The sequence below is a fragment of the Garra rufa genome, chromosome 15, assembly GCF_049309525.1.
Source record: "Garra rufa chromosome 15, GarRuf1.0, whole genome shotgun sequence".
NCBI lineage: Eukaryota > Metazoa > Chordata > Actinopteri > Cypriniformes > Cyprinidae > Garra > Garra rufa.
In genome coordinates, this window is record NC_133375.1 from 357,741 (window position 1) to 380,444 (window position 22,704).

Here is a 22,704-nt window from a genome sequence, read left to right on the forward strand (position 1 = left end):
CAGAAGACAGAGATAATTATATTATACTATAACATTAAATTCTATCCAAATGATATAAAAGCCATATATAACTACTTAATTGCAGTGTTTTAGACTAAGACTGGCCTTTGTAGTGAATTTTTAGTAAAAACTATATATTTTTTTAAATGTATAAGGTTTTTTCATATTCTGTCTAACTTCTAGGAACCAATTTGTTCTCTAAGTATAATATGTAAACTCAAAAGCTTACCTGTTTTCTTGTCTGTTGTCTTCTGTTCTTGTGGTTCCTGTGTTGGTTTTAGCTCCCTGTAAGTACAAATCCCAATTTCATTCACCTCTTACACACATGAACTCTCTCAAAGACAGTTAGGCAGGAGCATTTGGGAGCAGCTCGAAGGCAATCTCAAGAGGCGGTGACCATTCCTGTGCTGAGAGCTGCCTGGCTCCCCTGGGTCCTACACTCACTCCATTCATTCCCCTCGCATTGTAAATGTGAATCAGATGGAACTGGTGATGTAATCAGCTAAGATTTCCACAGTTTGTAATTCACAAGCATGGGGTAAGTCATAAAGCCTTAAACAATTAAAGGTGCGGCTTTCATTGAGTCAAAAAGCTAATTTTAGATTACATGAATAGTCAGATTTTAGGTGAATAGCAAAACAGTCTGCTTTTCTGTTTGTTTTTTCCCCAAGAAAACAAAAATAATTTTTTTACATTTTTTATTTTTAAAAATGATATCTAGTTTTTAATGTACATATATATATATATATATATATATATATATATATATATATATATATATATATATACACATTAAAGCGATTAAAGCTGACTTAAAACTGTGCATGTATTTATTATTTATTATTTATGAGTCACATTTAAAGCAGTGTCAGATCCAGAATTTAGTGTTTGATAACTTTATCAAATTATATTTTCTTGCTGAAGAACACAGGTAGCTAAATGACATTTATGATCATTAGTTTATGTTGAAGATTGTTTTAAGTTTACTTCAATTATAAGTTACTTTTAAGTCTAATAAATGTTAAATTGATAGCTCTCAATTACACTGTAATGTTAAATGCTATAGTCAAACAAATTCATAAAGAAAAAGCATAACAAAAGCATATTAAAAGTCATAAAAAAGCATTAAACAAATATTAAAAATATACTTTCTTTATGTTGTTTGTACATTCATTTGAAGATTTAATGTGAAATTATTGCAATTATTGCAAAAAACTTGTTATATGGGATTATTTGTGATTTTTTTAATCAATTGACAGCACTAATATATATATACGGTCATGTGAAAAGGTTAGGACACCCTATTGAATTTAATGTTTTTTTTTGTATCAGGACATAATAAAAAATTATTTGGTCCTTTGCAGGTCTTAAAATTTGGAAAATAAATCCTCAGATAAACATCATCACATGACATATCTCACAGTATCATTATTTATGAAAAATACAGCCAGGAGGGAAAGGCCATGTGCGACAAAGTTAGGACACCCTATGAGTCAATTGCCTGTAGATCACGGTTTTTTTTTTTTTTTTTCTGTGACTTTATCAGTCTCTCACATTGTTCTGGAGAAATTTTGGACCACTCTTCATTTCAACATTGCTCCAGTTTATTAAGGTTAGTGGGTATTTGCTTGTGCACAGATCTCACCACAGCATTTGGAGTTTGACTGGGCTATTGCAACATCTTGATTCTTTTCTTTTCAGACGTTCTGTTGTAGATTTGCTGGTGGGATTAAGACCATTGTCCTGTTCCATGACCCAATTTAGGCCCAACTTTAGCTGTCAGACAGATGCCCTCACATTTGACTCGAGAATTCTTTGATATACAGTACAGAGGAGTACATGGCCGACTCAATGACATTATTCTAGAAGACTTATGTTTTGTTCAGATGCAACTTTACAGACCTAAACTGTGCTGCCAACTTTTTTTTTTTTAGATAGAAGATGCTTTCTTTTGCCAAGCCTTTTGAAACATGCCATTTTTGTCCCATATTTTTCTAATGGTATTGTCATTAACTTCATTATTTAACATGTTAACTGAGGCCTGTAGAGTCTGAGGTGTAGTTCTTGGGTTGTCTGACATTTCTCTGAGACAGTCTGATCTTGGGGTGAATTTTCTGGGACGTCCACTCCTGGAAGGAGAGGTGTCTGTTTTAAATGTCTTCCACTTGTGAATAAACTTCAAATTGTTTGGAAATAGCCATATTACTCTTCTCAGACTGATGGCAGCAACAAATGCTTCTCTGAGATGATAGCAGATGTCTTACCTCCTTGGCATTGTATTAACACACACCTGAAGTCTCCAGACTTCTCTTTTATAGAGGTGCCCAGACTTGCTGATGATCAGTTAATCAAAGGTATTTGATTAGCAGTGCTTGACTGTTATTTACCCTTTTAATTCCAATGTTAACAGTAAGGGTGTCCTAACTTTTCCATTTTGGCTTTATTTTTGTTCAATAAATAATGACACCTGCCAAGGACCAGATATTTTTTGTTATGTCCTGATACAGAAAACCATGAAATTCAATAAGGTGTCCTAACTTTTTCACATGACTGTATATATAATAAACGCTGGCGGTCAAAAATGTGGGATCAGTACAATTTTTAAATGTTCACCAAGTCTGCATTTACTTGATCAAAACTAGAGTAAAACAGTAATATTGTGAAATAATATTAAAATTTAAAATAACTGTTTTCTATTTAAATATATTTTAAAATGTAATATATTCCTGTAATGCAAATCTGAATTTTCAGCATCATTACTCCAGTCTTCAGTCCCACATGATTCTTCAGAAATCATTCTAATATGCTGAATTGCTGCTAATTATTTGCTTAATTGTTTATTCATTTATTCATTCATTCATTTATTTTTAAAAGAAAGCAATACATTTTATTTAGAAAGCATTAAATTGTTCAAAAGTGACAGTAAGATATAGTGTTACTTCTAATATACAAAAAATATATATTTATTTATTTAGCAGAAAATCAGCATATTAGAATTGTGAACTGTCGCTTTAAGAACCAAAGAGAGACATGGCAAGAAAAGGATCAAATAAACAAAGCTGGGATATAAAGAGCAGACATTGTGCAGGTTAGCGTGACTCAACCGAAAGATCAGCGGTGGGCGGCTGCAGACTTTGGCTGTTCGGCATGACAGGAAGTGACAGAGAGGATCAGCATGCACAGCTGTCAGATCAGAGCCAACATCCAGCAACCTGAAGCACGCTGAACAGGAAGAACACAGCGGTGGCCAGAAACGCAGAAAAACTGTCTTTTTTTGGAACTTTTTCTGGCACTACAAGTAGGAGCTTAAGAGTAATACCATGTCTGAAGGGTGTGGGAAGTTTAAAGAAATCAGTGAGGTCATAATAGATGACTGAAGTCTAGTTAGTAGTCCAAAAGATTTAAAAGCCATTTAGAGGGACTGATACCGCATGCCAAACACAACTTCACAAATTTTCTCCCTGTCTTATCTAACTGCCATGTCTCTGTTTTTCTTTGACCCTCACTCTCTAAAACTTTGAAGAAGGAATTTGTTTTGTATTTGCTAGGCAAAATTCAGAATTGAAGGCCAAAAATCACAATAAGCTAAACTGGAATTCAAATCGGAATGACAGGAAGACTTGCGTAACAGTTTGGCGAAATACAAAACTGTAAGTGTGAAGTGTAGATGGGAGGGTCAGTACCTCACCCCTGCCTCGCCGCTGCTGTTTCTGTGACAGTTTCCTCTCCAGACCACGAATGTCTGAGTCCAGCTCTGCCTCAAAACGGTTCAACTCTGACACCAGTGTCGCCTGAACAACAGCATGACAGCTAGGTGACACACTCGAAAACACAGCACAATAAATAATGATAAAGAGAGAATCTGCCTTCATTTATTGAGATTAAGCTGATTACATAGATATATTACAACAGCAGACTGAAGGCTTAACCAGAACATAGACTTTTAATCAGACAATGATGTGAGTGTACACTGTAACACAGAATAAAGTGTTACAGAATAACATTCTGAATAAAGAATCATACAGATACAGTCAGAAAGTGAGACAGAGGGAGGTCAGACACTCACCTCTATGGATGGAGATTGGGACTGAGGTTTCACTGGGGTGTAATATGAAGCCAGCTGTGACTCAGACCTCAGAGGCTGAAAAACAACAATAGTACAATATCATTAGGCCACAATCAAAACCATATTGTATTTGAGCTTGTTGCCAAAGGAATCGTTCTCTTTTTCATTTAGTTTAACTTAAAGAACTAAAATAACAAAGTGAAACTACCATGACTACCATGCAATAACCTGGCAATGCATGTAAACTGCATTTACAATACTGTATTAAAACCAGCCTATTTCCTATTGGTAATGTGACAATGTAAGCATCCGTGTATTCTCCTTAGAGAATTACATTTGTTATGAGAGTTGTGATGTTAAAGGCAAAAATGAAAATCTGTCATTAATTACTCAGCCACATGTTGTTCCAAACAAACAAGCTTTCTGACCCTCCATAGACAGCAAGGGTCCTACCACAGTCAAGGACCAGAAATACAAAAAGTATTCTCATAGCTTCGTAAAATTACGGTTGAACCACTGATGTCACATGTTCTTGGTACCTTTCTGGATCAGTGCCTTGCTGGCTATGGAGGGTCAGAGAGCTCTCGGATTTCATCAAAAATATCTTCATTTGTGTTCCAAAGATGAACAAAGGTCTTACGGGTTTGGAAATACATACTTAATACTATATTGCCAAAAGTATTGGGACACCCCCTTCTAATGAACAGGTTTGACTACTTTAGTAATTTCCGAGTACAAATCTTAATGTTTAAGCATGTAATGATATTCAAGGGAATTGTGTGCTTCTAATTTTATAGCAACAGTTTGGACGGGACCCTTTCAAACATGACAATGCCTCTGTGTGTAAGACAAGGTTCAAAAAGAAATGACTGATTCAGTCAGCGTGAAAGAACTTGACTGTTCTGCAGAACGCCAAGTCCTATTCCCAGCTGAACACCTCTGGTGTGACTTTAAATGCAGACCTTGAGCCAAAAACTCCTCACCAAACACCAATGACTTGTACATACACTATATGGACAAAACTATTGGGACACTCCCTTCTTTAGAACAGAAAAAGGCACTTCCAAAACTGTGGCAACAACGATGAAAGCATAATTCACATATTTAAAAATTGTATTTCCATCTCTGTTGCACCAGATTCGGAAGTGCCTAAAATTACTGTACCCTTATGTACAAGTCATTGGTGTTTGGCGATGAGTTTTTGGCTCAAGGTCTGCATTTAAAGTCACACTAGAGGTGTTCAGCTGGGAGTGCGACTTGCATTTATGTTTGTATTGAATCGATCATTTCTATTTGAACATTGCTTTATACACAGAGGCATTGTCTGTTGTTTTCATTGAATAGAAAAGGGTTGTTTCCAAACTGTTGCTATAAAATGAGAAGCACAAAGTTCCCTAGAATATCATTATATGCTTAAACATTAAGATTTGTACTCATGGAAATTACTAAAGTAGCCAAACCTGTTCATTACAAGGTGGTGTCCCAATGCTTTTGGCAATTTCATGTAAGGGTGAGTAATTAATGACAGAATTTTCATTTTGGGGTGAACCCTTTAAATAAAGCATTTAATAGCCTAGAGTATTTCAAAATGTCTCGAACCAACTCATTATCCTCTCATATTTTAAGTTTTTACTACTGTACCACTTAAAGGGATAGTTCACCCAAAAATGAAAATTACACCATGATTTACTCACCCTCAAGCCATGCTTTGTGACAACAAAGTTTTGTTTAAAGCAAAGGAAAAGCAGTCTCCTCTTGACTTGTATCAAACCCCCCCAACATTTTTCTTTACAAATCCTCGTTTTGTACTTCTAATTCATGACCGGTGTTTTGTTTTGCTCTCTCCACTGCACTTCCACGTTTATCACTTCCAACTGGAGCATACGACATTTAGTGGAAGCTAGAGATTACAGTTTATAAAGTTTTAATATGGATATTTTTCTTACACAAACATATCGATTCACTTCAGAAGGCCTTTATTAACCCCTGTAGCTGTGTTGGATGGATGCACTTTATTGGAAATTCAAAATTTCAACAGCCATTCACTGCCATTATAAAGCTTGGAAGAGCCAGGACATTTTTCTTTATATCTCTGATTGTATTAGTCTGAAAGAAGAAAATCATATACACCCAGGATGGCTTGAGGGTGAGTAAATCATGGGGTAACTGTCTTTTCTGGGTCAACTATCCCTTTAAGCTGCATGAGATGAGGACACATTTTTATCTTTTCTTAGGTCAAGAAAGTCACAGTTTGCTATTATTTCTTCTGGATGCACTTAAAGCTTTCCTTACATCTTACACATGTGCACTTCAATGAGCTGACATATTGCAGATTAAGGAGTTCACACACCAGGAGAAATTAGGATAATAGGCAAACATCTACCTGTGCCGATTAGTATGCATAAGCAATTTATGACTTTCGCTAATAAAGTAAAACGGTTTACCGTGTTTACATGACCAAACTCATTGTCAGCTTATTAAGCATAATCAGTTTATGAATGTGCATGTAAACTCACTCAGTGATATTAAAATAACACTTTATTTTTAGGACCTACAAGTAGAAGATACAAGTATAAACAGGTTTGAATTTAGGTGCCTATTTAACTATAAACCTGATGTGTTTCGCCTCATTTAATTGTTATGCAAAGAGCAGACTTCAACAATTTGCTATTTTACAAGCGCTCCAGACAGGTAGGATCATGTGAAAAACTCCTCACTCTCACATATCTTGGCAGATAACAACTCTATTGAATTCAAGTCAGACATCCAGAACAGTTAACTAACTAAAACAAGTTAGTCATCTTTCAAATATGTTAGCAAAATAAGGCTGTCTTTAGTGAATGAGATGGAGATGACAGCTGTCACATTAACAGAAATGAAGGAAAACAGAATGAAAGTAGAAACCGTGATTAACAGTACAAACTATGGTGTTGTAAAATCACACAAGCGGTTAACAGGTTTAATACGTATCACAAGACAGCCCTCCTTCGCACAGCTTTACAACTGGAGATGAAACAATAGTTTCTTTTCTTCTCGTATTCACACTGGGCAAGACATAAAGTCAGTCTTAAACAATCACGGGTCCTGACCAACATCTTAATCTGAGAGTTTTCTGGGAATTTATGTTAAAGCTAATAATTCAGATTCTCTCATGTCTCCCGAATAACACCATATTATAGGTTTCTGTGATGTCAAAACCAAGTCAAAATTGACTGATAAATGTACTTACTGATGGTATACAGTAGGTGTTTAAAATAATAATTCACCTTTGCAGAAAACATGAGCATGCAGTACAACTATAGGAGATTTTACAACAGATTTCCCTTACTATCACTATCACTATGTCTCTGTTTCTGTCTCACATTAATATAGGGAACTATTTGAACATTTCTAATTAAACGGAACACCTTCTCAGCAGAATCTGTTATTACAGTTATTACACAACTTCCAGATGGTCATGTCCAAACTAAAGTGTACAAGTATAAACCAAACCAGCAGGCAAAGCGTTCACTCCTCCTCATAAGTCAAATGCACTGAGGTGTGAGATCTCATATAAATATGATAGCTATGAGGTCTTGCAACAAGCGATTTGGATTTTAGGAATAAAGTTTTCTGAGAAACAAGCCCATAAAACTGAGATTTAAAATTTCCAAGTAATGGCTTTTGGTTTGTTTCTCACACAAAGTTATGGCTTAAGTCATATGGAGTTTATTTTATTTTAAAGGCACTGGTGGGGTCTGTGTATTATATGTGACTCTGGACCACAAAACTAGTCATAAGTTGCACAGGTTGTAGCAACAGCCAAAAAATACATTGTATGGGTCAAAATGACAATGGGTCATGTATGCCAAAAATCATTAGGACATTAAGTAAATTTCCAACTGTAAATATATCAACACTTATTTTTTGATTAGTAATATGCATTGCTAAGAACTTCATTTGGATAACTTTAAAGGTGATTTCCTCAGTATTTAGATTTTTTTTGCACCCTCAGATTTTCAAATAGTTGTATCTTGGCCAAATATATTCCAACCCTAACAAAACATAAGTCAATGGAAAGCTTATTTATCCTATTTCAAAAACCCTTATGACTGGTTTTGTGGTCCAGGGTCACATAAGGTATGTAGAAAAAAAGTTGCAGAAAAGCATTAAGATGGCATGTTTTTAAAGTTCTAGTTCTAGTTTTCAGCATTATTGTGCCTGTTGAAATCTTTTTTGTTGCTGTCTGTTGGCATTCCACCAGACCGCTATCCCTTTAAAGCTTAAGGGACTAAATCACCTTGTTCTTAAAAGGAAACCTGATCTTAATCGGCTGTAGATCACACCTAACCACCTACACAGCATCATTATACAAGAACACACTGAAAAACTCCCACACCTTTTCATGGCCAGATATTCAGTGAAATCTGAATATTCATTTATTTTAAATGCATATGCATTTTTAAATGTCTTGAAGTTTTAAAGTTTTGATTTTCAGTAAGACGGATGGAAAAACATTTCAGAATTTGAGAAAAGTGTGAAGTCAAAGAAAGTCACAGAAGCTCGACAATATCAAAATAATGACTCTAATTGCTACAAGCTTTTCTCAGTAAATTTCTCATTAATTATCATACAGAAAATAACATTAGATAAAACGGCATTAGAATATGTCATTTGTACCTTTAAGGTGTTACTATGACCCTTTTAGGGGTAAATAAGGTACATAGATATCCCTTTAAAGGGATAGTTCACCCAAAAATTCTATCATTATTTACTCACCCTCATGTCGTTCCAAACCTTTGTTCATCTTCTGAACACAAATTAAGATATTTTTGATGAAATCTGAGAGGTTTCTACCTCTAACTACCAGGACAACTACCACATTCAAGGCCCAAAAAGGTAGTAAGCACATCGTTAAAATAGTCCATTTAAAATAGCAAATGTGCAAAGAAAACAAAACTAACAACTTTATTCAACAATTTCTTGTCTTCTGTGTCAGTCTTCGACGTGCATTCACAAGAGCGGTGCTGCTGACACAGGAGCCGGCGTTTAGTTAATTAATATACTAAATAATATTTAATATAATTTACTCAATATATTTAACACATGTTAGTTAATATTTACTTAATAATTAATGACAGAATTTTCATTTTTGGGTGAACTATCCCTTTAAGGGTACTGCTCCAAGTTGTACCCCAGAAATTACAACTTCTGCACATTTATTCTGAGTGAAGTAATATAATTGTGACTGGATTCCAAATATATTTAAAATGTACTGTACGTTTGTATTTTTACTTAGTCACAATTATGATATATTATCCTATATCCTATATACAGTACAGTGTGATATATTTGTCATGATCTGGGCTGTGGGGCTTCCCTCAGCCACTTGGGGTCGCTGTTTTCCCTTCCCTACACTGCACTTCCTGATTGCATTCACCTGTCTTTGTCATTAGCACTGATTCACTCACAGCTGTTCACTATTATCTGGTCTTTAAAAACTCTCACCTTTCACTCCTGCTTCATGGCTGCATTGTCTTCTGTCTCGTGTGTTCTGTGTTCCTGTTTTCCTGGCCTTGGTTTTGTTTATCTAGTATTTGAGTTTATGTTATGTTCTGCCGTATTGGCTTTTTGTTTGTTTGTTTATTGTTTTATTAATTAAAAATACTTACCTGCTTTTGGACCCAGATCTCCTCCTTCTCATTCGTGACAGAATGCAGCCATGAAGCATGAGTGAAAGGTGAGAGTTTTTAAAGACCAGATAATAGTGAACAGCTTTGAGTGAATCAGTGCTAATGACAAAAACAGGTGAATGCAATCAGGAAGTGCAGTGTAGGGAAGGGAAAACAGCGACCCCAAGTGGCTGAGGGAAGCCCCACAGCCCAGATCATGACAATATTATCCTCACAAAAAAGTGTTATATGTTGCACATTTGAATTGGATTTAATGTTCGCATGAATAAAATATGAGTATATATCAAGAGGTCACAATAACACTGTTATAGAACTGTATGTGTTTTACACAGTACAGGTGAATAGAGTAAAAAATTAACTAATATTTATCGCATTACTTATCCAGTTGATTGATTACATTGATAATTGCAAACAGTTTTTGTATTACAAGTTTTCTAAAATGTTAGGTTTAAATATGCAAATAAGGCATTATTTAATGAAATATGTGCTAATCTGCATACATTTCTAGTACAAAAATCTAAACTGGATGAAGTCAGTTTCAAAATTCTTGTTTTTATTTTTATTTTTATTTATTTTTTGACAATCAAAAGTTAAAACTGTAAAAACTTTGAGTCAAAAGTTTTTACAGATTTTTGTCACTCCATAATTCAGAAAATACTTAGAACAGCCAGAAAACAATATTTTTTTAAGGGGAATAAAATGTATATAATCAAGCAAATTATATATAAACAAACCCTCTTTAAAAACCTTTAAGATATAGACAAGAATAAAAATGTAAAGTTTGGTGTGTGTAAGTGCTACTTAAGTGGAGATTTGTGACTCAGTGTAGGAGAAAAAACTCAATTTCAGAAAACAGCCTTTACAAATATGTATTGTAATTGAAATCTATTGACACAAATAGATACAGTGCTATAAAAGAAACATAGTGTCATTTGGATATTGTCCTTCCGCTAGTCTGAAAAAACACTTTATGAAAAACCAAAAATCCCAAAATTTCAAACTTGACAGGTGCATGAAAAAACAGTGTTTTTGTCTGCAGTGTCTCCTCTTAAAGGGTTACTCCACCTCAAAATAAAAATGTTGTCATTAATTACTTACCCCCATGTCGTTCTAAACCCGTAAAAGCTTTGTTCGTCTTCGAAAAACAATTTAAGATATTTTGGATGAAAACCGGGAGGTTGTAACTGCCCCATTGACTGCCAGGTAAATAGTCAAAATAGTCCATCTGTCATCAGTGGTTCAACCATGATATTACGAAGCTGCGAGAATATTTTTGTACGGAAAGAAAACAAAAATAAAGACTTTATTCAACTATTCATCTCCTCTGCATTTTCTATGTTTATTTCCGCTTTGGATCGAACTAAAACAGCGTATCCGTGTGACACAGCTGACAGAGAACAGCGTACTATTTTGACGACATCTTTCATACTTCTCTGAGCCTTGACAGTGGTATTTACCTGGGAGTCAATGGGACAGCCACAAAGCTCAAGGTTTTCATCCAAAATATCATAATTGTGTTCCGAAGACGAACGAAGCTTTTACGAGTTTGGAACAACACGGGATAAGTGATTAATGACAAAATTTTCATTTTAGAGTGGAGTAACCCTTTAAAGCATTCTAATTTGATGTATTTAGATAAAGACATTATTATTTCATTGAATAAAAGTATGAAACATCTATAAGCTGCTTTAATGCAACTACTTTTCCCAGCACTTTCTTAACCACTTAATCTTTTGTGGCCTAAGTATGAGCATTAGTAAAACCCATGGTTGCTTTAACTCAGTCTAACCCACTTACAAAATGCCAAAAGACAACAAAAAGGCTTTCAACAGGCACAATAATGCTTTAGACAACTGTAACAACATGCCATCCGGATGCCTTTTAGCTCAAACTTTATATTACAGCACACAAACCACACCAGTCTTTTTGCATATTTAAATGAGAATATTTCTAGGTAAACTGCATGGATAGGTAGGTTGTCAGAGGCTCAGATGATGTTAATGACAGCTGTCTCTTACCTGACCGCGATCCTCTACCACTGCTCCCTTTCCAGGCTCAAAGTCAAAAATACTCTTGGGTTCTGGGTGCTTCCCTATGTTGCCCAGATCAGCCCTGTAACACACACACACAGAGGACACTTTACTACGCAATCATTGTTGATTCTTGCAGAAACATATCCTAACCTGCCCAATGTCTGTGTAACTCTCTCTCTCTCTCTCTCACCAGTCGGGCAGGGCTCCATGCGAGGTAAGGGTGAAGGGGTCTGAGCGCCCGTCCTGCTGGCCAGAATCTGGAGGAGGAGATGAGGATAGTTTCTCTGTTGTTATTGAAAAAAGGCATAATAATGAGAGCTTATAGATGTTTCACACTGTTATTTAAAATGAGAATATATATGTCTTTCTCTAAATACATCAAAAAAGCTTTAACAATTTCATCAGGCACAAATAACTGTAAAAAATATACAATAACTGTAGCACAATTCAGGTTTCTGTTCGGCTGAGTAGTTACAGAAGACAAAACCAATAAAATAAGGATAATATTTTCAAATAAAATGCAACTATTTAGCTACTTACTTTCTCTCCAATCAAGCTCAGGCTCTGCAGGAGTAAAACATACAAAATTAAATTAGAAGAAATGACATTAAATTGCTATATTAGAATTGGAAAATGATATCAGAATATTTAAATATTATACATTTAATTAATCTTTAAAAACATTAATCATTTCATAAAAACCTTTTATTTTTAATTTATTTAGACAAAGTTGTGTAGAACTGTATATACTACTGTTAAAAATGTTGCTGTCAATGAGAGTTTACAGTTACACTTATTTTTAAGGTGTCCTTGTTACAGCATAATTATACAATTAAATACTGAAGAATATTAATTAACATTTACACCATACAGTTAGAGTTGGGTTTGTTAGCTGCTTGCAATTATGCATCATTTACTGTTATTATGATAAGTACATGCACTGAATAACAAGGAAACTATAAAATGCTACAAATTACTTTGATTTTAAATAATTTCAGTTTTTTTAGCTCTTTGTTCATTAAAGAATACTGAATAAAAAATGTATCACAATTTCCACAAACATATTTAACCACACTTATTAAGCAGCTGTTTTCAACATTGATAATAATAAGAAATGTTTCTGAAGGATCATGTGACATTGAAGACTGGAGTAATTATGCTGGAAATTCAGCTTTGCATCACAGGAATAAATTACATTTTAAACTATATTAAAATAAAAGTGCTTTTTTTGTTTAGTGATAGTTGTCCATGAGTCCCTTATTTGTCCTGAACAGTTTAACTGCCCGCTTTTCTTCAGAAAAATCTTTTAGGTCCCACAAATTCTTTGGTTTTTCGGCAGTTTTGTGTATTTGAACCCTTTCCAGCGATGACTGTATGATTTTGAGATCCATCTTTTCACATTGAAGACAACTCATATACAACTATTACAGAAGGTTCAAACACTCACTGATGCTCCAGATTGCATTAAGAACCGGGGGTGAAAACTTTTTGAATTTGAAGATCAGGGTAAATTTAACTTATTTTGTCTTCTGGGAAACATGTAAGTATCTTGTGTAGCTTCTAAAGGGCAGTACTAAATGAAAAAATATGATATTTAAGCAATATAAAGAAAATGTACACATCTTCCTTCTCTGTTCAAAAGTTTTCACCCCCAGCTCTTAATGCATCATTTTTTACTTTTGAAGCATCAGTGAGCGTTTGAACCTTCTGTAATAGTTGTATATGAGTCCCTCAGATGTCCTCAGTGTGAAAAGATGGATCTCAAAATTATACAGTCATTGCTGGAAAGGATTCAAATACACAAAAATTTGTGTATATGTAAACATCTTTTATGTGCAATATCATATTCAGGTCAGTACTAAATAAAAAATAACATGCATTTTGTATGATCCCCCTTATTTTGGTAAAATAATTAATATTTTGCAGATTCTGCAAGGTGTATGTAAACTTTTGACTTCAACTGTATAAGCTTTAAGTAATGTATCGCTGAGCAATCCATGAACTATATCACCATTATACTCTTAACAAATCACAGGTTGCTCATGGGAGAATGACTATGTCATAATTGTACTGTAAGTCTCTTTGGATAAAAGTGTAATTTAAACGAACCACTTACCGCACTATTTAAAGACCACATACCATGTAAGATTATTACATGACAGCCAGCTATTAACTTCTTTCTTTCTATAAGCTCAGTAAGTCTGAGTCAAACAAGGTGTCTATGGAAACACATTGAGCAAGTCATGTAACACTGCATTATGTTCTTCATAATTACTCAACTACATCAGCTGCCGTTCCAGTCATTAAACTGCAAACTTCTGTACATTAATCAAGCGCAGGACTCTGGCTAAAGGGCTTTTGTGAAGTTTTGTAACAGTAATTAGCGGTAAAGCACTGTGTACATTTCAGCAGGGGTTTGGTGTTATAGCAAACCTTCACAATTTTGCTTTGCTGTTGTTTTAAAACTTGTTCCATTGTTGTTTACAATAATAGTTTATGCTCTCATTTTTATGAGTTTGAAATTTCTGTCTTCTAAGGTTCAGAGAGAAAGGAAAGGCACAGTGTGTTATCCCAAATCCCATCATGCTCAGCAAAGCCTATCTGGTTCCACTTTCAAAGGGTCAATTGTGCACTTTCTCATTGAGCTTCACATGTGCTGAAAGGTTAAACAATGTTCAAGAAATGAGGTCTAAAATTTCTAAGCCCGGGTTTGTCTTTATTCTTTCTAGATCGGCGCAGAATGTGACAGACAATAATGGAGAGGAATTTCCTCATTGTTTCAGAGAGAGAGATAGGAGGAGAGCACATACCCTCTGGTTTCTTGTGGATTTGTCTAAACATGCTCCTATACCAGTCCTTGGGCTTGTTTACGCTCTGGAGAAAGGGTTGGGAAAGAGAAAAAATGTATTGTTCAAAATAAAAACAAAACATGGTGGCATAAACTGTGTACAACATGTTTGAAAGTTTTAAAAATCAAACATTGTCAATGCTACTCAAGCAAAGATATTAAAATCTAGTGGGACATGAAAAAGTTTAACGCTGAGTTGAAATGAACTGAACACATAAATTAAATTGTATATACATTACAGAAAGTATTAGTATTTAGTATGTTTCCTATTGTTTACATTTTTTATTATTACTTTTAATTATTTATATTTTAATTATTATTTACAATGACATTTAGCAGAATAATATATATATATATATATATATATATATATATATATATATATATATATATATAATTTTGTTTATGATTAAATAATTTGCATGCTGTATATATATATAAAAGAGCAAAGGGTAAAGGGTAAAATATGCACAAAATATTACTGTCCGTCTTCAAAAAATATATCTTGATTTTTTTTGGGACGTATTATTAAATCTTGAACATATCTTGAAGTTTTTCTGACCTCATTAGCAAACACTTTTTCTTGTTTTAAGCAAAAATACAATTTTGTGAGATATATTTTAAAAAAACTAGACAAACAATTTGTTAATGGGGTAAGAAAAATAAACTTAATACAAGAGATGTTAATATCTACATATTAAATATTAATAATTCTTAATTAATTAATTCTTAATATTTTTAACAATATTTTAAGAAATTCTGTTTTATTTTTATATAAGTATTATATTTTATATCGGTTTTATTTTCCGCTATTTAAGTTTCATTTCCAGTAATTTTGTTGTTTTTCTCATTTTTTTAAAATATGCTTATGTGCTATGTAGTATTTTTTATGTTTTCAGATAGTAATTATTATTTCATTTAATGTTTATTTAATTTCAAGTAATGAAAACAGTTTATACAGTTTAGGTTCTGATAAAAGCACACTTTGTATTTATGACTAATTTATGGATAACAGAAACAATAGCCATGGATTTTACTGTAATATCCAACTGACTAAAGATATGACACATGAATGCATTGTGGGACTGCAGTGGCTCAGTGAGACTCACAGATCGGGATGCGATCGGCATTCCTGTCTCATCTACAGGACCTATTCCAGAAAACTTGATTAAGCGCTCCTCTCGAGTGCCAGACGTCCTGGGCAATGTGGCAGAACCTCCAGTCCGTATCCCACCATTGGATAATCCAACTGAAAGGCAGAGAGATGACAATTTAACACATATGAAATCACATGAAATACAGTGTATTTTCATTCTGATTTAAAGTATCAAAACCTACACTTTATATATACTTAAATATACTATATCACCACAAACAAGATACAAGATAAGATACTGTTAAAATAAAAAAAAAATCAGATTTTGCTGCAGAGAACAAAACTGTATAAAAACAATTCAACAAAGGCATCAGTAAACTATTGAAGAAAGTGTATTAATACACATTTGAGTAATTCTGAGAGCGTAAGATGATGAATAATAAAAAAAAAAAATCAAATTGGCTCTAAATGTTCATGTTCAACACCCTCAAAGGTTTTGTGGTACAAAACATTTTAAACTAAGGAATAATGCTGCCAGCCTTGTCTCTAGGAACTTTTAATGTCTTGGAAATCTTCATGTACACTGTAAACAAAATCTGTAGAAATTACAGTATTACTGGCAGCTGGTTGCCAGTAAATTACTGTAGATTTAAATTTATGCTATTTACTGGCAACAGTTTGTTCAAAGTTAATTGAACATTAAACATTAACAAGTCTTTATCTTTACAGAATAAAACTAAAATAACAGCCTCATGCAAAGCATTCTGGGAACCAAAATCTGAAGGAAAAAAACAGAAAAAGGTTGATGAAGGTTTCTGGTTCCCAGAATGCTTTGCAGTAGGTTGTTATTTTATAGTTTTATTCTGTAAAGACAAAGACTTGTTAATGTTTAATGTTCATTTAACTTTGAACAACCTGTTGCCAGTAAATAACATAAATTAAAAATCTACAGTAAGTTACTGGCAACCAGCTGCAGAACTACAGCAATTTTTATACAGTGTAGCCTTAGACCTCCTAATATAATAAAACTATTTCTTCTCTATAGTTTCGGTGAGAGCTCTGTTGACTTTGCCATATTTGCTACTCAACTTCAGCACATGCATGGGCTAAATGTATGTCTGTGTAACAGCTCAAGCTACTTCTGTTTTTTAAATAGAGTTTCTAAAGGCTTAATTATTATATAGGACAATTTTGTTTCATACTATAAAAAAGTGACTTAAAAACAGCAATGATGAATTGGAGTTGAATAATTATGACAAAGCTGTTATCAAAAAATCCCAAAACTCAAAAACATTACATTATATATTCACATTATCACTTTGTATATGCCAGTAAACTGTTGTAGATGCAATTTTTAAAAGATCCTGGATCTTCAGAAATCCTGGTCTCCATAGATCTCCAGTCTCTGGAGGGTTCAATAATTTTGAGTGCAACTGTGCTTCTGTGTTTTGATATGCACTGATTTTCTGATGTCATGTAGATGATTTACCATTTGTCTGATTCGGCCCATAGTAGGATCCAAAACTTTGTGTTGGGAATCCACCTCCATTGACCTCTGTGACCTGATGGAAACAGAGATACAGCATATGACAACCACATTTGTTGAAACAGTATTGTAAAGACAATACAGGTACATTAGATGATTTATCAGTAATAAAACACACTTAAGTTGCACTTAAACACATCCAATGTCATTGTATTACACACAAAACATCAAAACAAGTGCAAAACAACTGCTTGTGCTGTCTTGTGATATATATATATATATATATATATATATTTTTTTTTTATCTAATACAAACACATTTAATGTATCCCACTACTTTGGGGACACTATATAATAAATAATTAAAATATGTATTACAGGATTACAACATCAAACCCTTAAGAGGCCTTTTTTAAGTTACTACCACAAGGGGGCAGAACAACATAAGTTATGCACTTGCACATATTCAGTCCAAGTGTGTACAATGTCAAAGCAGTGTTATTTAAGTATTATTTATATACTATTGTAGTATTTATTATATTTATTATATTATATTATATTAATAAATATATTATATTATATTTATTATATATTTGCACATTGTCTGTCTTGTATACTTGTATATTGTTCTTTTTATAATATGTATCGTCTTGTCACTGTCATTCTGTAGCACTGTGGAGCTCTGTCACAAAAACAAATTCCTAGTATGTGCAAACATACCTGGCAATAAAGCTCATTCTGATTCTGATTCTGATTTATTATTTTGAATTAGTTTTTAGCTGAATGCTTTGTTTTCATTTTCATATGTTTATATTTTTAGCTTTTCATATTTTCAGTTTTAGAAACTGTTATGTGCTTTTGTCATTTAAAAAGAAATATTTTAAACATTAGTAAAAATTATTTTATTGTAGTTTTATTCAATTTAACACTTCAAATTATTTCAGTATATATTTTAAATATATTTTATGTTTAAGTTTTTTTTCTCTAATATTTTTTTATTTTATTTTTTATAATAAGCTTTATTTCAAGTAATGAGAACAATTTTAAGTATTAGTTTTAACAGTTTATTTTTTTAAATAACACCCTCAATGCTACTCAAGTGAAGCTATTAAGTTAGTAACAAAATGTGAAAAAGTTTACTGTTGGTTTGAATTGAACTGAATAGATTTAAAATGAAAATTTTACATTTGTTTAAGAAAGTTTTATCATTTGGTATGTCCCAAATGTTTAATGATTAATACATTTTATTATTATTTTAATCATTTATATTTTAATTATTACTTAACATAAAATTTAGCAACCTAGAAATCTGCAAAATATTAAAATATTTCGGTAACACTTTACAATAAGGTTCATTAGTTAACAATAGTTAACTATATTAGGTAACATGAACTAAGAATCAATCATATCTAAAAATTCTTAAATCAAGAAGGATTTTCTAGACAAGTAAAAATGTTCTTGTTTTCAGAAAAAAAAACGTTATGAATTTGTTTTAAATTGAATAATTTTAGTTAACTGTCATATATTTATATTTTTAGCTTTTCATATTTTAAGTTTTAGCAACTGTTATGTGCTTTTGTCATTTTAAAAATATTTAAAAAATTTGTACAAATTATTTTTATTTCATTTTATTTTTATACACACTGCAAAAAACGTTTTTTCACTTAGATTTTTGTCTTGTTTCCAGCCAAAATATCTACAAATTCTTAAATCAAGAAGGATTTTTCTAGACAAGTAAAAATTATTTTCTTGTTTTCAGAAAAAAACATTATGAATTTGTTTTAAATTGAATAATTTTAGTTAATTTTCATATATTTATATTTTTAGCTTTTCATATTTTAAGTTTTAGCAACTGTTGTGTGCTTTTGTCAAGTAAAAATTATTTTCTTGTTTTCAGAAAAAACAAGTCAAAATTAAGCGTGTTTTTGCTTGAAACAAGCTAAATAATGTGCCAATGGAGTAAGAAAAAAAATCTTGTTTTCTGTTTAAAATAAGATTTTTTTTTGCTTACCCCATTGGCAGATTATTGAAAATAATTTTTACTCGTCTAGAAAATCCTTCTTGATTTAAGAATTTTTAGATATTTTGCATCTAAATTTTTTAAAGTGCATTAACTAATGTAACCTTACTGTAAGTGTTACCAATATTTCTTAAACAGTCTCTCAGTTTATTTCCAGGTTTAAATTAGATTTTGAATCAATTTTCAATATAGTTTTAGTTCTTTGGACCCTAGTGCATTCGAATAATAAAGTTCTCAACACATGTGGAATAACGTCTGCGGCAGTAATATGTTACAGTTGTGCTCTTGCCTTGTACTGTGAAGGTGCAAGGGCTGAACTGTTGTGGAACGGACTTAAGGGAGGCGTAGGAAGTCCAGGGGAGATTACGACTACTTCCTGGGTCATATCCGGAGACATGAAGTGCTGTCTTGATCCGGGAAGAGCCTCGTCCGAGAAAACGATCCGCGAGCCATTGAGATGGTCATGCACCTCCACTCTTCTCTGCGAGAAAAACAGATTTTATGTCACTATCTAGAATCAGTTTCCATCCAAATATTTTCCACACTGCTTTATCTTCTGCAGCATCACTGGGCTGGAATTTATCCCAGTGTTTTGGGTCACAGTTGGGGGACACCCTGAACAGATGACCAGTCCATCACGACTCACACACACATTCTCACCTACTGTATGGGCAATTTATAGGGTCCAATTCACCTATACTGCATGTCTTCAGATTATGGAGGAAATGGAAGCATGTAGAGAAAATCAGGATATGTCAGGATTCGAAACAGACCTTCTTGCTGTGAGGCAACAGTGCTACTCACTGAGTTTAATCACAGTCTCTATGAAAGTAAAATATGCATAAGACATTCAGTCTTGTTGTCAAGAACAGGAAGTGAAGATTTAGTTAGTTAGTTAGCCCCAGTTGTTTTATACTGTAATTACACCACTGTCTGGGCAATAGGTTTATTCCTCTATTGACCTCCCTCGTGAAGTGTGTTTAATTGTACTGAATGTGTGCTTATAGTGTACTTATAGTGTTTTTTTTAAGTGTATTTGCAGATAAAATAATACTAAGGAAATAAAATTACATATAAGGATATTTAAGTCCTAAGTCGAAAAATCACTCTAAAGTTCAACTAATTGCATGTATATAGTGCAATCATTTAATTGTAAATAATGCACTTAAGTGTCAGAAAATAGTATGCTTATTTTTTCTAAATAATAAAAGCGTAACTTTTTTTCACAAGAGTAGTGATGCACTAAAACTAATCCAACAGAATCCAACAATATTTGGCCAAAACAGCAATAAATAAATAAATAGATAAAAATGATAATAACATAATAAAAAATAAATAAATAAATAAATAATAATAGTGAAAGGCTGCTTTTGTCATTTTAATTTATTCTAAATAAATAAATGTAACTATTTTTTAAATATATTTCAGTTCTATTCACAATAGTATATTAGTAGTGGTATAAGTACATATTGGTATTTATTTAGTAGTTCAACTTATTTTATTTATACTCATGTTGCCAAAACAACATTTCTATTTTCATTTAAGTTAACATTTTTAATCTAATATTTATATTTTATTTTATTTCAGCTCTATTTTGAATTAAAAAATAAATTAATTAATAAGCAAAATGCTGCTTTTGTCATTTTATTTATTATAAATAAATTAAATAGCTAAATAAATTTAACTAAATTAAGTTTTTCAGTTCTATTTACAGCATAATAGTAGTGGCATTAGTACATATTTATATTAATTTAGTACTTCAGCTTATTGTTTTATACTTATGTTGCCAAAGCAACATTTCTGTTTTCATTTAAGTTAAAATGTTTCATTTCATATTTATATTTTATTTTATTAAAATAAAATAAATTAATCCAGTGTAGTGAAAGGATGCTTTTGTCATTTTTATTTATTATGAATAAATATATTTAACTAAAATGTATTTATATATTTTTTTTCAGTTTAATTAACAATAGTACATTAGTAGTGGTATTAGCATATATTTATATTAATTTAGTACTTCAACTTATTTTATTTATACTTTTATATATTATATTTATACAATTTAATTTAATACAATTAATCTAATATTTATATTTTATTTAAATTTTTATTCTAATTCAGCTTTATTCCAATAATTAAAAAAAAACACGTTTTAGTTTTTTTTTTTTTTTTTTTTTACAGTTTTTTGTCAGCAGTGTGGGCACACTTCACAGTAAACCAAACTTAAGCTAAAATAGCAATATGTAAATTTAGTGATGACATGAAAACACAGCTTGGATAACTTTATTATGACTGGTTTAATTTATCACCTGAGAACACCCCAAACAGAATAAGAGTTCAGCTACCCAATTAACCAAATCTAACTTCTAGAGTTTGATTTTGATTTCAGTTTTTGGCTAAATGAAAACTTTAATTTTGCTCTTGTTAAAAAATTACCTTACTATTGATAAACATTTAAAAGTATTATTATATTACATTTTATATTTTTGCCAGTGACTGTTTTTGGAAGGGTTTTTGGAAGCAACTTCAGCAATGATAAATCTCCTTTCCTGTCAGCTCAATTTGCAAGTATCAAAACAAACTGTCAATCCTCGTCCAATTTTACATTGAAGATGTTCCACCTTCTTACACAAAAAGACTCTTTGGGGCTTAGTTTGAGGGGCCACAAGAGAAAAAACTACTACCTAGAAGAAACTCACTAAGGTGTGATTCTCGGCCAACAGGTTCACGAAGAGTTCACTAGAACCAGTCATGGATAACAGGTTAAGTTAACACTACTTGGTAAGTTTTGCATTGCAAAACATCTTCCTGACCTCCTTTCCTCTTCCTCTTGACTCGAACCCCACCATCCCTCACTTTCTGCTCCCTCTGTGACCTGAATAATGCTCCCTCTCTCCATGCGAACTCTAGGGGTCATGGGAAGATCCCTGTGTTCTCACAGATGGTGAAACTGTATCTTGTTAAATCATGGAGATGCCTTTGTGAGCTAGGGGACCAGGGACTAGGGCTTTTTCATGGAAATCCAAGTCTAGTCCATAAATAGCTCTCTCTTTCTCCCCTCCTGTCATTGTGTAAAGGGGCTGTTTGTAACGTTTCTTTCTTTCTGTGGTTCCAGGGCGGCTTTCGAGGTGATGCTGAACGGCCCAAGCGCTGCCAAGGATCATAAGTAAGTGCAAGTGCGAAGTTCCTCACAATAACATGAGTTTAGCGGTTTGAGAAATGCAGAGAGCAAGCTTTGAACTTCAACAGATGCTTTGAAAGTTTGTCTTACCTGAGACTGCATGTCATCTGCAGGGAGGGATGCTGGTCAGTAATCACTTAGATCTCAGACTCACTGCCTGAAAGAAACAGCATTAAAAATAATGTTATTTCTTGATGCAGAATTCAGGCAGATATTTTAAATGTAAAACATTTAAAGCTAAAGGATTTTTAATAGTTACTTTGTTTCTATTTCATTTAAATCAGTAACTGAGAACAGTATGT

General features: G+C 32.7%; 1 protein-coding gene across 6 annotated transcripts in view; it reads right to left on the bottom strand.

Annotated features, from left to right (window-relative positions):
- sorbs3 (sorbin and SH3 domain containing 3) overlaps positions 1-22,704 on the bottom strand; it is an 88,968-nt gene that overhangs the window by 16,076 nt on the left and 50,188 nt on the right. For 5 of the 6 annotated variants that reach the window (XM_073819286.1, XM_073819285.1, XM_073819289.1 and 2 more), the window contains exons 2-12: positions 22,493-22,559; positions 19,511-19,702; positions 17,205-17,277; positions 15,729-15,868; positions 14,582-14,645; positions 12,312-12,335; positions 11,962-12,055; positions 11,757-11,850; positions 4,067-4,141; positions 3,684-3,791; positions 230-285 (exon numbers count right to left, since the gene is read on the bottom strand). In XM_073819286.1, the coding sequence (XP_073675387.1) occupies positions 230-285; positions 3,684-3,791; positions 4,067-4,141; positions 11,757-11,850; positions 11,962-12,055; positions 12,312-12,335; positions 14,582-14,645; positions 15,729-15,868; positions 17,205-17,277; positions 19,511-19,702; positions 22,493-22,504 (932 nt within the window). In that variant the 5' untranslated portion in view covers positions 22,505-22,559. The remainder of the gene's footprint in view (positions 1-229; positions 286-3,683; positions 3,792-4,066; positions 4,142-11,756; positions 11,851-11,961; positions 12,056-12,311; positions 12,336-14,581; positions 14,646-15,728; positions 15,869-17,204; positions 17,278-19,510; positions 19,703-22,492; positions 22,560-22,704) is intronic. The other variant, XM_073819287.1, reaches the window with a different exon arrangement.